The sequence below is a fragment of the Trichechus manatus genome, unplaced genomic scaffold (genome assembly GCF_000243295.1).
Source record: "Trichechus manatus latirostris isolate Lorelei unplaced genomic scaffold, TriManLat1.0 scaffold00003, whole genome shotgun sequence".
Classification (NCBI taxonomy): domain Eukaryota; kingdom Metazoa; phylum Chordata; class Mammalia; order Sirenia; family Trichechidae; genus Trichechus; species Trichechus manatus.
In genome coordinates this window covers 27,660,176-27,677,569 of record NW_004443939.1, presented here as the reverse complement: position 1 = coordinate 27,677,569, position 17,394 = coordinate 27,660,176, and the positions used below count along the sequence as shown (strand labels likewise).

The 17,394-nt window shown below is 37.9% G+C and overlaps 1 protein-coding gene across 1 annotated transcript in view; it reads right to left on the bottom strand.

The window, feature by feature from the left end:
- The window catches only part of PTGFR (prostaglandin F receptor), a 54,236-nt gene extending 37,461 nt beyond the window's left edge, over positions 1-16,775 (bottom strand). The window contains exons 1-2 of the mRNA XM_004369087.2: positions 16,663-16,775; positions 15,056-15,925 (exon numbers count right to left, since the gene is read on the bottom strand). Coding sequence (XP_004369144.1) covers positions 15,056-15,853 — 798 coding nt within the window. The 5' untranslated portion in view covers positions 15,854-15,925; positions 16,663-16,775. The remainder of the gene's footprint in view (positions 1-15,055; positions 15,926-16,662) is intronic.
- Between the last annotated feature and the right edge of the window lie 619 nt (positions 16,776-17,394).

Sequence of the window (17,394 nt, the reverse complement as noted above, 5' to 3'; positions counted from 1 at the left end):
GACTCTGTTGCCAAGGAGCTTCCTTTCTGCTTGAGAGATTAGACAAATGGTCAAAAAGCAAACACTACTAATGATTAACACTATATAGAATTAGGTGCTACATTGTATCCATAGAAAGATGAATCAGAGCTAGAATCATGAGAGCAGGTTTCATGGAGAAAAATATTAAAATGTAAATAAAGACAAATCAAGAAATTCAGAAATGTAATTCCTCTAATGAAAGAAAATCACCTGTAAATCAGTGTAATGTGCTATAGCAACGTATTCTTTTTAGAGAGGTTTTTAGCCTCCAGTCATATATATGTTTGACTAAACTTCATGTTAGACCATGTAACTTTGGCATTTTATTTATGAAACACTGAATTTTCTTCATACAATTTTGAAGTAAAAATACTTAGTTACTTAATGAGCATTCAATAAGTGTTCTGATTTTAAATATAAAAGCATTATTAAAAAAACTCTATTTATCTGGTCTTAAAGTCATGATAGCACATTAATTCCTCTGTCTGTCCTGTCCCCTCTTCTGAGTGGGTGGAAGGTCTGTCATTGAGTTGGGAGGCCTGAGGCCAGTTTTCTCCCTCTACCCACCACAAAGAAGGTTCCTGAACGTTTCCCAGAGATCCCAGTAGACTTCAGTGGACAAGGAAGTAGGTTAATTCCAAAAGAGAGATTTTCACCCTTCAAGCTGAAACATTTTGAGGGTGTTCTGGCCTTCTAGGGGAGTGCCAGAGCAATTGAGTTCCATTACTTTGCTGAGTACTTGAATCTACAGGGCATTTCTTAGTTACCTAGTGCCGCTATAGCAGAAATACACAAGTGGGTGGCTTGAACCAACAGAAATTCATTTTCTCACAGTTTAAGAGGCTAGAAGTCTGAATTCAGGGTGCTGGCTCTAGGGGAAGGCTTTCTCTCTCTCTGTGTCAGCTCTGGGGGAAGGTCCTTGTCTCTTCTGAGCTTCTGTTCCTGGGCAATCTTCATGTGGCTTGGCATCTCTCTTTCCCCATCTCTGCTTCTCTTGATGCTTGTTTAATCTCTTTTATATGTCAGAAGAGATTTACTCAAAACACACCCTACAGTAATCCTGTCTCATTAACATAAGAAAGACAACCCATTCCCAAATGGGATTATAACCACAGGCATAGAGGTTAGGATTTACAACACATACTTTTGGGGGACACAATTCAATTCGTAACGGCATTGTTTAGAAATCATTGTAAAGCATGATTTTTAAATCATTGATGCTTGTCTCTTTAATCTGTCTGTTTAGCAGATAAATATTCTCTGGGTAATATGAACTTGAGTTTTGGCAGTCATGTAAAACAAGCCAGATGCTTAAGGAAAAGGCGGCACCAATACTGTGGTTACACCTTAACGTCAATTCAAACCCAAGAGAGGCATTAAAGACAGGGCATTGTCACAGGCAAAACAGGTTATCCATTCATCTTTACAGCCAAACATAAAATGGCTTGCTAAATCAACCATGTGGAAACCCACATCAATTTTTAAATTATTAAAATAAGCAGACTGGCTTTTGTATAATGACCATTTAGCTTATACAGACAAACCTAAAGTGGACAATTAGAAGAAGGTCAATAACACACAATGGAAATCACTCCTCGACAGACTGCTACCTTCTCCATCCTCCAGGAAACCTTTTAGCAGGCTGGTCTTGGCAGCCACAGTCATAGATCAGCCAGCTATGAGCTTAGAGAAAGATATGCTAAAAAGTCGAAGATCTCCTCTAAATGCCATGCATCAGAAGTGTTCGGCTTTTTTTTTCTTGACTGGCAGCAGTAATTATTTATTTTCCCTTGAAATAAGAAAGTCTGCCTTAGCTGTCTTTGGATTTTCAGTGGAGAAAAGAATCATCGTCCATTCTACAACAGTTTCAAAACCACCTCATGCTATCAAAGTTTATTAAGACTATGTAATTATTTTTTAATTATTTGGTACATTGGGTTTTTTTTTTTTGATTCAGAGATAGTACAAGAAATATTGAAATTGTCAGTCACGAAAACTATATTTTTATAGAAGCCTATAAAGATTAAGCTATATCAGAAATAAATTCTCTGCTCACTGCAATGAACACACACATAATGATTCGTAACGATTGTTAGCTACACACTCCTAATGAGGACCATGAGGGCTGAAGATGAGGTCAGGTGCATCAGGTAACTTCGGACTGCAAAAATGCTCATGAAAAAAAACTGTTGAGCAAAACCATGAGGTTCTCAGGCACACACCAGAGGAAAATACTATTACCAAATTTTGAGTCAGGTGTATCTGACACAAGCCATGGTGTTTTCAGTTACCTCATATGCATGCGAAAGCTGGACAATGAATAAGGAAGACCAAAGAACTGATGCCTTTGAATTATGGTGTTGGTGAAGAATATTGAATATACCATGGACTGCCAAAAGAACAAACAAATCTGTCTTGGAAGAAGTACAGCCAGAATGCTCCTTAGAAGTGAGGATAGCGAGACTTCATCTCACATACTTTGGACATGTTATCAGAAGGAACCAGTCCCTGGAGAAGGACATCATGCTTGGTAAAGTAGAGGGTCAGCAAAAGAGAAGAAGACCCTCAACGAGATGGACTGACACAGTGGCTGCAACAATAGGCTCAAGCATAACAACGATCACGAAGATAGTGCAGGACGGGGCAGTGTTTCATTCTGTTGTACATAGGGTCGCTATGAGTTGGTTTCAACCTGACGACACCTAACAACAACACAACAAATTTCAAAATACCAGTAATGCAATAAAAACAGAAAACCAATTTTGCTTAAGCAATTTTGTAGAAAACAATAAAAAAAAATATGATGCATGAAAAGGTAACTATTTTGAAGAATAAATCAAGGAACTCTGGTATACCCGTTATAGGCATTTCATAAGGAAAGAACAAAGTAGGCAGAAGTATAAATAGAAGATAAAAACAGAATTTCTCTGAGGCTAGAAAAAATGAGTCTTTAGATTCAAGGGGTATCCTGAGAACAAGTAAAAAGTAATAAACATATGCCCTGCCCACACTGAGATAAATCCCAAGGATAATCTTACAAGCAACCAAACATAAAGAAAATAAATAGATTTCAGACTTCTCCTTCATAGAGTTAAATGAAATAAAAAATATCCTTCCCCAATCCAATATTAGATGCATGTAAATATGTTTATTTCAGACTTCTCCTTTATAGAACTAAATGAAATACAGAATACTCTTCCCCCATCCAATATTAGATGCATGTAATTATAGGTCGGAACTGACTCGACGGCAACTGGTTTTTTTTTAACATGTTTAAATGTATATATATATATGTATGCTTTGGAGCCCTGGAGGGGCAGTGATTAAGAGCTCTCTTGCTAACCAAAAGGCTGGTGGTTTGAATCCATCAGCCGCTCCTTGGAAACCCTATGAGGCAGTTCTACTCTGTCCTGTAGGGTCACTATGAGTAGCAATCAACTCGACTGCAACAGGCTTTTTATATACATATATATGCATAGACTATCTGTATATACATGTATGTATGCTCAGAGCATATTAAGCCAAAAATAAAATATAAAAATATATACAGTTTGAGTGAAACAATGTACCCAGAATGCTAATAATGGTTATCTCTGTATAGTGATATTTGGAAAGGTTTATTTTGTAGTTTATGTTTTTATAAGAAAATTTTGTAGTTAAACAAAGCATTGTATTTTTTAAAGTAACTTGAGACAATCTAAAACATGAAATTCCTCAACAGGGAGAAAACGTCCATAGAAATAAAAGGAGAGCTCATCTTTCCAACCAAGTTCCTAAAACATGAGTGCCTCTCTCTCTCTCACACTGCCATCTCTCTGCTGCCTCCATTGCCTTGTTCCTGCTCCTCTTCCCCTTGCCTTCTGCCTCTGTCATTTATGTGGTTTTTATTTTTCCTTCTGTTTTCTGGACCTCTACCATGAACATAAATGCAAGGAAAAAAAAGAGGAATACTGTATATTAAAATAATAATGATCACCACCACCACCACAATAGCCACTGCCACTACAACAATTTTATTATTCTCACTAGTGCACATTTGGGCCCAGTGGTTCCTCCACTATTACTAAGCAATTAACTCCCTGCTCCCAGGCAGGGCCAGAAAAATACAAATACAAATACCAATCTGTATTGTAAAAAAAAAAATACAAATTTATCTTCATATTAAAAATGGAAAAAGAAGGGAAAGGAGAATGCATGTAAGTGTTACGGTTTGGAGAAGACAGTGCAAAGATCATGGATAACGTGAAGAAGCCTGGAAGTATGACGCTTAGAATTTGGCTGGAAAACCTTTCCCCAGGTCATATCTCTGTCTCTTTCCTTTCCACTCCACCAGAGAGACACCCAGCCTTTTGCTCGGTAAATGTCTGCTGAAGGAATAAATCAGTGAATACGTGAATGAGTACATAAAAGCATAAATGATTTTTTTAATTTTCTTCATTTCTATTATAAATGTTCTGAGCAATTCAATTGTTTTTCTTTGTTTTTAGTCCTAGAACATTTTCTTAACCTAAATTCGAAGAGTTAATGACTTTTATAAACATTTATTTCTCTTCTACATCTTGAGCCACTCTAGCTGTCATAATAAAAAAGTGTGAAACAACTAATTTGAAATCTTAAGTTTTTATTATTTAATTTTCCTACTACTCATGTTCTTTTAATTGGAAAATCTTTTAACTTTTAATATTTAATCTATTACTATCTGCTATCCTAATGTTGTTAAAATCTGTCCCAAATCCTAGAGTTGCTTATTTATACATTTTCCTATCTCTAGGAATTATATATACATTATTATCCCTTTCTTCTTGGTTTTTAGAATTTATATTACTTTGAATTACATTATTTCCAGTAATCTTTTTTTCTAAATGATATGTTGTTGTTGTGTACCGTCGAGTCAATTCTGACTCATAGCGACCCTACAGGACAGAGTAGAACAGCCCCACAGTTTCCTAGGCTGTAAATCACCAGGTCTTTTCTCCCACAAAGCAGCTGGGGGTTCTAACCGCTGACCTTTTGGTTAGAAGCTGAGCTCTTAACCACTGCACCACCAGGGCTCCTTTTCTAAATTATATACTAAGGAAATTTTTCCTTTTCATCACTTATCAAAAATAATCAAATCCACATACATTCATAACATAATACCAGCTGTCTCATATTTTAATATCCTATACATGTCCTCCTTTTCATTTTCTGTAAATACCATTGCTTAAGGACATAGATATTGTGAACATTTAAGTCTTAGTGATTATTATTTCAGCATCTAGAACAGTGTCCGATGCATGGTAGGTACTCAAAAATTATCTGTCAGGTAAATGAACAAATAATTACTTGTGGATCACCAAATCAAGAAGTTACAGCTCCCTCCCACAGCACTCATTATTTAATATTATTTAATAACTATTAATATAGTGCTTTTGATCATCTCATTGACAAACTTATTAACTGGCAATTAATTATAGCATTAGTATTAAATAGCAACAGCAACAATAATCATAATAGTATAATAACTAAAGCATAAGGTATTACTGTATGTCATGCACTATTTTAAATGCTTTACGTATGTTAACATATTTAATCCTCATAACTATGAAGTGGGTACTATTACCTTGCTCATTTTATATCTGAAGAATTGAGCCACAGAGCACTTAAGGTCACATAACCAGGAAGTGGAAGAAGTAGGACCTGAACCCAGGCTCTTAACCACTGTACTCTACTACCTCTTCAAGAGTAATAACTTAGCTCTTAGACAGTGTATGTCTTACTACTTTAACTAAGTTGTAAGCTCTTTGAGAGAAAAGCTATAGTTATTACTCCTGTTACCACTCACAAGCTCAAGATAGTGCCTTATACGTAATGGTCTTGATGATTTTCAGCTAATTTCAATTTGATTACAATTATTCATAGATTAATTAATACTTTATAAGAATAATAAGGTTTATTTAATAAGAATTAAGAGTAAGAACCATTTCATATTTAAGCATTATTTAAGAATAAGAATTATTTAATAAGAATTTTTATTATAAACTATTAGAATAGTCTTATCATTATTAGAATAAGATGCAAAAGAATATCAGGCAACATCTTTACTTCTGGTGAGACAGAGAAATAAGGAGTAATAATCTGAAACTTCAAATGGAAATGTCCAAAAAAGTTTTCTGAAGCTATGTGCTCCCAATCTTTCTCTCTGCTGCAACCAGCCCTTCTTAATGGAGGAGAAAATGGAAAACATCTAAACTATATACAGATTATTATTTTTAATTGAGATGGTGGGTGGCAAAAATAGCAACAGACTTTCTGAGTACTTTTTATTTTATTGAGCATTTACTATGTGCCAATCATTCTGTTATGAGCTTTTAGGGAGCCCAAATCATTTAATCTGTTAGTATCGCTGAGCAAGTACCTGTATTACAATCAGTTCACAATGTGCAAAACTCATTTAGAATAACTTTAGGTCACAGCAAAGAGGAGGTGGGGCTGGGATTCATGCCCCCAGCTTGTACTCTGAACAACTCCACTACTCTAAAGGGAAGGTCTGATTTGAGACAGTGCATAAGAAACTAAAATAATTCTTTTTACATAACCTAATTGTTTCTGTCTCCTTCACCATCACACCACAGCCACACTCTGGTTAGGCATTCCACGGTCTGAATTTTATTTGGAGATTCAATAGCTTTGGAGGAATGAGAAAAACCACCTCCCAGTCTGTATAAAGCCAAAACTGTATCCACTGCTCTGTGGCATTAGCATGCTTATGCCCAGGACAGTGGAAAGATAAAATGACAAATTTACACAAGCTTTGGACAGTCATATTGACAAATATCAAAATACAAATTTCTTCTTTTGAATAGAGTCCTCTCTGAATACAGATGTATCAATGGTGTGGCTATAAATGCCTTCCAAATCAAATACAAATGGAATGTATTTTATATACCTCCTGTAAGGATAAGTCTTAAACAAAGTTAAAATTGGCAACCCTGAGAGATTTGGGGCACATCAACATCTTGAATTGTTCTTCAAATGTTTTGGGGCTTAACAAAAAGCCCCAAACACATTAAGCCAGAAGATTTTTATATCCATGAGGGTATAAATTTAATCCACATGTTTTTGACTCGTTTACACTTAAGTCATTCAACTAATGTTTTGTAGTGCCGTCTCGATGTCTATGATATCTTTGGGCCCTTTTAGAAGTCTTTCTCCTTAAAAACAGCAAGTCATGTTTTGCCAAGAGTAAATGAACTTAAAATACCAAATTATTGCAGACCACCATGCAGATACAAAGCAATAGACTTTTATGTAAATTCCCAACCTAGTACTGTCTTTTTTTTTTTAACTGATTGCCATTGTCTGGCCAATTTTATGCTATACACTTCCATGGAAGGAAGTGATGCTATGAGTTTAATTTTAAAGGCCTGAGCCCTGGCGATGCAGTGGTTAAGTATTCGGCTGCTAACCAAAAGGCCGGCAGTTCAAACCCACCAGCCGCTCCTTGGAAACCCTATGGGGCAGTTCTACTCTGTCCTATAGGGTCTCTATGAGTCAGAATCAACTCAAAGTCAGTGTATATATACAGCACAGGGAGGCATTGGTGGTGCAGTGATAGAATTCTCACCTTCCATGAGGGAGACCTGGGTTCAACTCCCAGCCAATGTACCTCCTGCACAGCCACCACCCCTCTGTCAGGGGAGGCTTGCGTGCTGCTGTGATGATGAACAGGTTTCAGCAGAGCTTCCAGACTAAGATGGACTAGGAAGAAAGGTCTGGCAATCCACGTCTGAACATCAGCCAGTGAAAACCCTACAGGTCACAATGGTCTAATTTGCAACTGATCATGGGGATGACACAGGTCCAGGCAGCATTTTGTTCCACTGTGCACGGGGTCACCATGAGTCAGGGGCCAACTGGACAGCAGCTAATAACAACAGCATACATAGCACAAAATATCAAATCACCATAAACCTATGTGTAATATACTTTATATTTAAATAATATATGAACAAATGGACTTCTGGAAGATTGTCCTAAATAGCATTCCACAGGAAATAGATTTTCAGAGTGAGATTTGCATGCAGAAAGTTTACTGCGGTGTGTGAGGCAGCAGTGAGAAAAGCAGGATTGAGCAGAGGGAGAAGCTGAGCTGCAATGAAGTTGCAAGAAAGGCCTCAGCAAATTTCTCGGGGAGCTCTGAAGCTCAAGTGGCTTCAAAAATGCCCCAAATGAAGCAAGGGGGCTAGTGTTTTGTATCCCCACATCCACCTATCACCAGACACAGTCTGCTCCCAGAAAAGAGAGTATAACTGTGCACAAGTGAGACACATACTAAGGGAGGGTCTGCTAAAAAGGTCTGCTGGAGTTTTCCAAGAATAAATCCTACCAGAATATAAAACCTAACCAAGCTTTTAGTCTCATTAACAATACAAATTGAGCCCTATATATTCATTCAAGGCTTGAAGTAAGCAAGGCCTTTAGCCAGAAAAATTTCAACAATTACCCCCAGAGATTTTATTTTGTGAGAGTGAACAATGTCTGAAAGTCTTTACTCAAAATAATTTTCTCCTCTTGTCCCCTGACATGACTCCCTTAAAGATAAAACACCAATAAATATATATATATATATATATATATATATTTGGTAAAAAAAAAAAAAAATGTGACTGTAGACAGTGCTAAATGTTATGGGGCAAAATGAACTCAAATTTATATTGCTTAATATTTTCCTTTGCCTTCAATACTTCCCATTCAATACTTGGTTCATTAGTTTATTCACTCAACAAACTGGTTAACGGCCCACTGTGTGTAGAAACTAAAATACAAACTAAGAAAAGAGCCCCAAACCACCACTGAAACTAACAAGAGAAATCAACATGTAAGCAAATAATTGTAACATCATAATAATAAAATAATATCAATCCTAGCTTACCCCTGAAATTCCTCTGATTGCTAGCAAAATTCCTAAATTCTAGATTTAAACTTTAATTTAAACTTTAGAATTTAAACTTTAAATGATTTAAACTTTAGAATGTTCAGGATTCTCCAGGACTTCACCTCTCACTGATACTCCTGGGCAACCTCTGAGCACAGACTTTCCCCTTCTCAGACCTCCCCAATCCAAATCACAATTAGAAGTATTAGAAGTATTCCCAAGGCCTACCTACCAGCTCCTGACCTCATCGGAGAGTGGATCCAAAGTGGAGATGGGTACAATCATCCACTGAGCCCTTTTCTAGGTGAGATTCATTCAGCAAATACTTACTGACCCAACTCTGTGCCAGGCGTTCGTCTAGGAACTGAGGACATAGCAGTAAACAAGGTCCATTCCCTCAGCGGATCCTTTCCCTTACATTCTAAGAGCAGACACCAAACAACAACTAAATAAACAAAGAAATACATCTCATGTTAGCAGATACTGCTAAGTGCTACAAAGAGAAATAGAGGAGGGGAAGAGAGAAGAGAAAGGGTACTTTTTAAGATAGCCTAAAAGGTGGCCTTCTAAACAGGTGATATTAAATGACATGAGAAGAGTGAAAAGGAGCCCTTGTGGTGCAATGGATAAGTGCTCGGCTGCTAACTGAAAGGCCAGCAATTTGAACCTACCAGCAGCTACACGGGAGAAAAGACCTGGTGATCTGCTCCTGTAAAGATTACACCCTTGGAAACCTCATGGGGATCTTCTGTTGCTGTTGTTGTTAGGTGCCATCTAGTTGGTTCTGACTCATAGCAACCCCATCTACAACAGAATGAAACACTGCCTGGTCCTGTGCCATCCTCACAATCATTGCTATGCTTGAGCCCATTGTTGCAGCCACTGTGTCAATCCATCTCATTGAGGGTCTTCCTCTCTCTCTTTCGCTGACCCTCTACTTTACCAAGCATGATGTCCTTCTCCAAGGACTGGTCCCTCCTGATATCATATCCAAAGTATGTGAGACGAAGTCACTTCTAAGGAGCATTCTGGCTGTACTTCTTCCGAGATAGATTTGTTCGTTCTTTTGACAGTCCATGGTATATTCACTATTCTTTGTCAACACCATAATTCAAAGGCATCAATAATCCTTCGGTCTTTTATTCATTCTGCTCTTTAGGGTCACTATGAGTTGGAATCAACTCGACAGCAATGATTTTTATTTTTTCATTTTTTTTGGAGAAGAGTGAGGGAGAGAGCCATGTGGTTGTGAGGAAAAAAATGTGTTCCAGGCAAGAGACAGAACACCAAGGCTTGGACACGGGAATGTGCTCCCAAATCTCCCAGAACCACTTCTCTGTCATCTGCTGTCACTGACCCACACCACCACTGACTCCACACTCTCCCAAACATGAAAGCAGCCCAAATTCTCATCACTTAAACTATGTTAATACATCTCTACAATATACTTTTTCTTCTGGATGTTAATTTTGAGTTGTATATTTCTGAGCTGTTTAAGAATTTCTCGTCAGTAGAACCCAGGTGCCATTGTGTCCTTTATTCAAACAACACCATTTCTGCTTTCCTAGTCCAAACAAGGGAGCACTCCCACTGCACAAAGGAAACAAGCTGGAACAATTGATGGCAAGATTGCCTCTAAAATCAGAAGAAACCAAGAAGCCCTATTTTCCAAAATCTGACATAAAACTATAAGAGTCCATTTTCTTTTGAGAATGCAACCCACTAGAATCCTTTTATCTGGTGCTATCAAATTATTTTTTTAATTTGGAAAACAATTTCACAATTATGCATGTGTATGTATACACACATTTATGTTTGTATATGTTTATATATTTTCCAAATTTTATTTTAACTTAGAACACATAAGTGTACATCCATTAACCATCCTTTTAGTGTTGAGGCACGTTCACAAGACACATATACAGATTTCCATTACACAGTTCTTAAATATGATGAATATGATGCTGAGGGTGGTCTTTCAAAGAAAACATGCTTCTCTAGCAGTCAAAATTTTCCATGATGTCACGTTGTCCCATCATTTGCCATTAGCCTGCTAAGATCAGATCAATAGGATACCAATACTTTTAGTAATTTCAGTCAAAGTCCAATTTGTCATCCAGTTCTTTGATGTGTATCTGACAAACACCTTAGTGACCAAATTTAGTCACTTAGTGACTAGGTTAACCACATTGACTAGAAATACTAGTGTAAGAGTGATAACCTTAGAAAAATCAAATCCAAATTCTACTTACCCAAGAGACCACATTTCAAGTGTAAACTAACCTACGTAAGAAATTATGTTGCTCTTCATATACAAATTTTATACTTCTTTTCTCAACTTAAAATGATTCTCTGTCCCTAAAGAAAAGGTAAAACAAAGTATGGCTTTCTAGTAAAAGACAGCTCAGCTTAATACTGTTAGAAATCTAAAGTTGCTGACTTACAGAGCAGATTTAAAAATCACAATTTGCTTTTAATATTTGCTTACCTCTTAGCTACAAAACTCAGAATCCTCATTCTGGTCAATCATTACCAATCTCTTGATTAAGTTACAGTCAACCAGTCAACAAGTATTTATTGCTCTGCCAATCTGGTGAAATACGCATAGCAATAATAATAAATTTCTTTTAGGGTTATATATTCTGGAAATGATGTAGTAAAAAGAATCACTATCCGTATGAAGGCAGAAGCAAAGAATATCAAGAAAATGTTACTTTAAATTATTTTTTTCCTGATCATAGAAGCATCAAAAGAATGTCTTCAAGATTTGTTTATTTAGGACAAGTGATTCACCTAGGAAACACATACAACAATATTATGATTGTTATTCGACTCTCAAAGATTTTTCAAATTAACTTGTTGCTAAATGGAATTGGAAGCTAATAAGTGCCTTCTCTAGTTTCCTGTATGTTTTCAGTTAGGATTATAATTAAATGAATTTATATAAATTAATCATGTTTAAACCTACAAAATCCAGATATTTTAGAATTTAAAAAGCCATTAGCAGGATATTTGATATATCTTAAACTAATATGTTTATTATACTACATTTCTAAATCTCAGTTTCTGAAAAGACATTGCCCCCACCCCCCCCCCCCCACCTCTCGCTTTGAGAAAATAAAAACACAGTAAAACAAAAGAGAATTCAAACTATGTCATGATTATCTCAAATCTGAATTGGTTAAAATGCAGTTGACAAAATAAGTATCCCTTTCATTGTTAGCTACAAATGTAAATAATTTTAGAAATTAAGCCTCCACTGGTAAGTTTTGATGGAAAACACCCTGCCAAACACAGACACCATCATCTGCACCATACTTGTTGTCTCTTTTAATGCATGCATCTGCACCTGTGTTCCACATTCAGGCTCGAAAACAACAGTGAACACAGCTCAAAGAGTGTGTGCAAATGTTCATTCAACTTACAAATCCAGCAATTCACACTTATCAATCATAGAGAAAAGGCATATGGTATACAGTAGGGCATTGACCTGGAAGCTGTCACCATTGTCATCATTTATGGGAAACTAGAAACTTGGTTTCAGAGGTATTTTAGAAGCTTAAAAAACTAGTAACATACAGGTTGAGCAGGATAATTATGGCTCAGTCATTAGCATCTAAGCAATTCCCTCTAGGCTTTAAAAGAAGAAGAAATGTTTCTACTGAGGTATTAAGCCCAGGTATTATTTGGGTATTCTCAAATCTGAATTTTTTACGAGGGTTCAGTTTAGACCTGTCTGATGATCTTAGCCTAATCCGTGAGGCACTTGTGTTCAGACCTGGCAAGTTAAAAACCCTTCGGTCAGAAATTGGCGTGAAGACCCAAGTCTTCACAAGAGAAACCAGAAATGCAAAGAGTGCTTGAAACAACTCAAAATATTAGTCCATCAAGGAATATCTATAGTGTACCTACTATGTGCCTAACACAGAAAAAAACTTCACACTAAAAGTAAGTATTTTAGAAGTATTGATACATCTGTGTCACAAGATATTTCAATAAGTTATAATTAAATAGAAAGTAGACCACAGAAAATATTTCATGAAAAAGAAACTGTTTCCACTAGGAAATATATTCAGAATCTGAATTAAATTGTAATATTTATTCTGGCAGTAAAGGCAACCAAAAATTCAGGAAAGAGAACTAAAGAAAAAGACAAATTCAAAATATTCATAGCAGTAGTCTGATATTTTGCTACCTTCCATAATCTTACAGTAGTTAGTCTACCATTCCTACTTCTCAAAGTCAACAGCTAAAAGTAAATGGAACTTTAAGAATAACTCAGAAGAAATAAAAACCACAACACAAGTAATTACCTCAATTGTCCAGATTAGCTGTCTCTCACTTAGTTCAGTATTTCATTGTTTAAGGTCTTAGTCATTTCTTTTCTCATTTTTTTTCATATTGTCTTTGCAACTCCAAGTTAATTTTGATTGTACTCAAACTCATTATTTATTTTGAAAAACAACTTTATTTCAAAATGTAAATAAGAATAAAGAATCATCACCCCCAAGGAAATACCTTTTGTCAAGTGACACAAATTATTACTCTTCAAAAATGAACACTGAAGTGATCCCAAGTGTTGTTAGAGCTAGTCTGTGTTATACTGATTAAAATGACTATTCTACGAGCACAGATCAGACCTTTGCTTGGGTTCACCGAAAGCCTCTGAAATTAACAAGTAGGCCCCCAAGTGTTGACTTGCCAATGACAGGCCAAACCTCCACTTGGCTGGAGTCTTATGTGCTGGCCAACTCAGGAACAACATGGGAATATAATTAAATGACTTAATAACTCAAGAAGCTAGTTTTTCATTGTGAGGCAACAATGTAAGTAAAAAATAAAGAAATGCTAGAAAAGTAAAAAATCCTTTGTAAAATAAAATTGACTGTATTATAGGAGCTATCTGTACCAGCAGCGTGCACGAATTTTACGTGCATCAGAATCATCTGGACTGCTTATTAAAATTCCACTAGCAAATATTCTTAGACAGTGGGCCTGTTGGAGCCTAGGGAAACTGTACTGGCAACCAGCACCTTCGTTCTACTGTCAAGGTAGATATCTTGGTATCACCATGACCCTTCTCTTACTTCTGTCTATCTTTATGTCACCTGTATTGCTATCTCTGGGTGCCAGGCAGGTTCCCCACTGTCACACAAAGAAGAATGAAAACCATCTTTGCTGTCACTAACTCCCTACAGAAGATTTTCTTCTCTTTTATAGCATTTTGATACTCTTTTCATCATGAAGAAAAATGTTGGAGAAAGATAGGGTCATACTTATCTATCATGATTTGTTTTGTCTTTGATCTGGCAGGTAATATAAATGACTTAAGTTTGTTTCTAAGTTTTTAACCTTAGCCTTAATTTCCAAATCAAAATACCAACCTGTCACATACAGTTGCTGGTTAATTAAATAAAAAATTCAAAGGAAAGAAATGACTATATGGGAACTTTGAAAATAAATAATAGAGCAGTCCTTTCATATTCAAACACTTTTCACCCCTACGTGCTCCAGATTCTGAACCTGAGTCCTTGGCTTTTATGCCAATCATACCTCTCTCTGCAATACCTGCATTGTTCCAAGGTTAGTGAACTAGTGATTTCTTCACCTGACTTGTATATATATTAATATTTCTATTCACACCTGCCTTTGCAAGTGGAGAGACCTGGTCATCCCATGCTTAGAAGAACAAGATAACTGAAATGGTTCATTTATAAACTGAAAGTCTATGTGACTTACTAGAGTCCATTCCAATGTTACAATTAGTAACTTTTTTCACATTTTAGAAACTAATCATATTCAGTATATTGAAAACATGTTCCTTCTGTTTAAACTACTTTATGCTATTGTGCAAGCAGGTAACACTATAGTTAGAATTATTTAGCAACATATTTAATTCCATTCAGGGCTTGTGGGAAGATGTGCATCATAAAACAGCTTAATTCTAAGCCTCAGCAGAGTGTTGAAGTAAGTTTTGACTAGGAGTAAATTCCAGCATTTAAAAGACTGAACAGTATTTCCCATCAACACTAACAACGTTTAAAAAGAAGACCAACCTTATACTGAAAATAGGTAAAGGGAAGAAAGTAGAAACTGGTCAAAATGTTAGGCTCTTACCAGAAACGGACTCCAGCAAATGCAGGAGACACACATGATAGCCAGGAGCTGGATGACCATTTCAAAATGATGAGACCTGCCTTGTCTGTGCTGCTGACTTTTATATTTAACTTTTAACAATGTAATTCCCGTGATGGCATTGCACAAGAATGAAACACCAAGGGCTAAGAGCCCCAGAAAAGAAAAAAGTAGAAGATAAAATCTATCTTCCCAGTCTTTGATGCGTTCTGTTTTGTAGAAACACCAGGTCCTCGATGCTTGAATTGTGTAGTCTCGAAGCCCAAGGATGGGCAGCAAAGCTATAAAGATAGCAAACAAGCACACTCCACTCAGCATCATTTTCACATGTTTAGATGTAATTTTCGTAGAATGAAATATCGGTTTGGTGACTCCAATACATCGCTCAATGGCCATCACACTGCCTAAAAAAAGTGGGCACAGACCGGAGAATACCATGCAGATACCAAAAATGCTGCAAAGGACATTTGATTGGTCAAAGCGGATCCAGTCTTTATTAGAAGCATATACAAATACTGCCATAGCTCCATTGATAAGATGGCCAAAGAAGTCTACGATCACCAGGCCACTAGCTAAAAGCAGAAACGATGCCTTGGATTTCTGTCTAAATCGCTGATATGCCTTCATGAGAATGGCAATAGCCAGGCTGTTTGATAAAATTCCCACTGTCATGAAGATTATTGAAAAAAATACTGAAAGTCGATTTTCCGTCTGGCAGGTTGTGTTTGAAAGGAGTCCAGCTGCAGGAAATACTGGTTGTTTGGAATTGTTCATGGACATTGTTGTGGAGATAAAAGCCAGTCACTCAAGTCATCTCCCTCTCAAATCAGTGCAGGCTTGCAGTCCAGACATCTGTAACATAAAGAGAGAGAGATTATGAACACAGCGTTACTGTGCCTGACATTTAAGACCCAAGCACCACAGCACCCTGTGGTGGGAATCTGATTTATTTGGCCTATCATAAGCAAGGTTGCATCATGCTGAAAGCAGCACACATCTGCCTGTGGTTCCCTGTTTCAGTGTCAAAGGAAAGAAGCTGCCAAAACTGAGAGCCCTTGGTTAACCTCTGTGATCTACCTGCAAATGGGCACCTCCTAAATGCCTTCCGCTGACACTTCACTGACCCTTTAAAACTTTAAGGTTTAAAAAAATCACTAATAAGGTTAGACTTAAACCCAATACTGTCTTTAAAATCATGATAATTTATTTAAATAATTAGATGAACTTTTAAAGTTTCTGCTCTTTTCTCTGACAGCCTTTATCTCCAAAGTACAGATTATTTAGGTGAACTAAACGCCACCTGTTTGTCAGGCAGATGCAACAGGCTTCTCCAAACTTTGAGGGAGGGAGAAGGAGAGGGGAGGGGAAGGGAAAAAGAGGGCAATCGGCAAGCTCACTGATGTTAAATGGGGGTTTTCTGAATACGTTTCTAAAGCCTTAGTCTAATAACAGCAGATCACATACACTGACCCACGGAAGGCAGAGTGGGGAGTCTACAGCAAAGTTTTCTGGTCCAGCTACCACCTGTGCGGAGATCTTGGTTCGAGATGGGGAAGAGGGCGGGCCGTGCTCGCTCTGTCCACACCTACCTCTGTCCACCTTTGCCTAGCTGCAGCTGATTAAGTAAAAGCTTCAGGGTAGCACCATTCAATGCAAGTATTTATTTGTTGCCCTTTCCCTAGTGGGAAAAGGCCTGAGTCACAGACACTCGATACCCACGACCACAGCTACTCCGCCTGTGCTAATTCGATTGACGTTTGCCGAACAGCTTTCCGGGAGGCTGGGAATTCCGGGGCCAGGCTTTCCCGGGGCTGGCCCGAGTGAGGCCGCCCGGGCTGCCGGGAGGACGGACGCTCTGTCCAGGTCTTACTCACAGCTCGACTTTCGCCGTTACTCCCCCCACGCCCCCGCCTCCGCTTGCCACATCCTCCCCAAACCTCCTAACTTGCTGAAACTTTCTGCGATTTCTCAAACACCAGCGGGCTGTTTTCCCTCCCACCCCGGGGGGCGCCAAAGGCCTGCGCCGGCCCCATCGCGGGGCTGAAGTGTCGCCCACTGGGGAATCATGGGGCACAAGGGGATATCTCCTTTTGCCCACTCAACCTCTTCTGAGACCCTTTCTACCTGGACACCATCTGCGCAGCTCACAATCGGGACGGGTCAGCCTAGGGACCCCATCTCTGTCTGCGAGTCTCCCCAGCTTGGGGAATCTGGTCCAAACTTGTTGCCAACCGCAGGTTAAGTTACCCTGACAGCGCGGCCGGCTGCGCGTCCGGAGGGGTGAGTGGGTTCGTTAAACCTTGTTGGGGTTCAGCATCCGT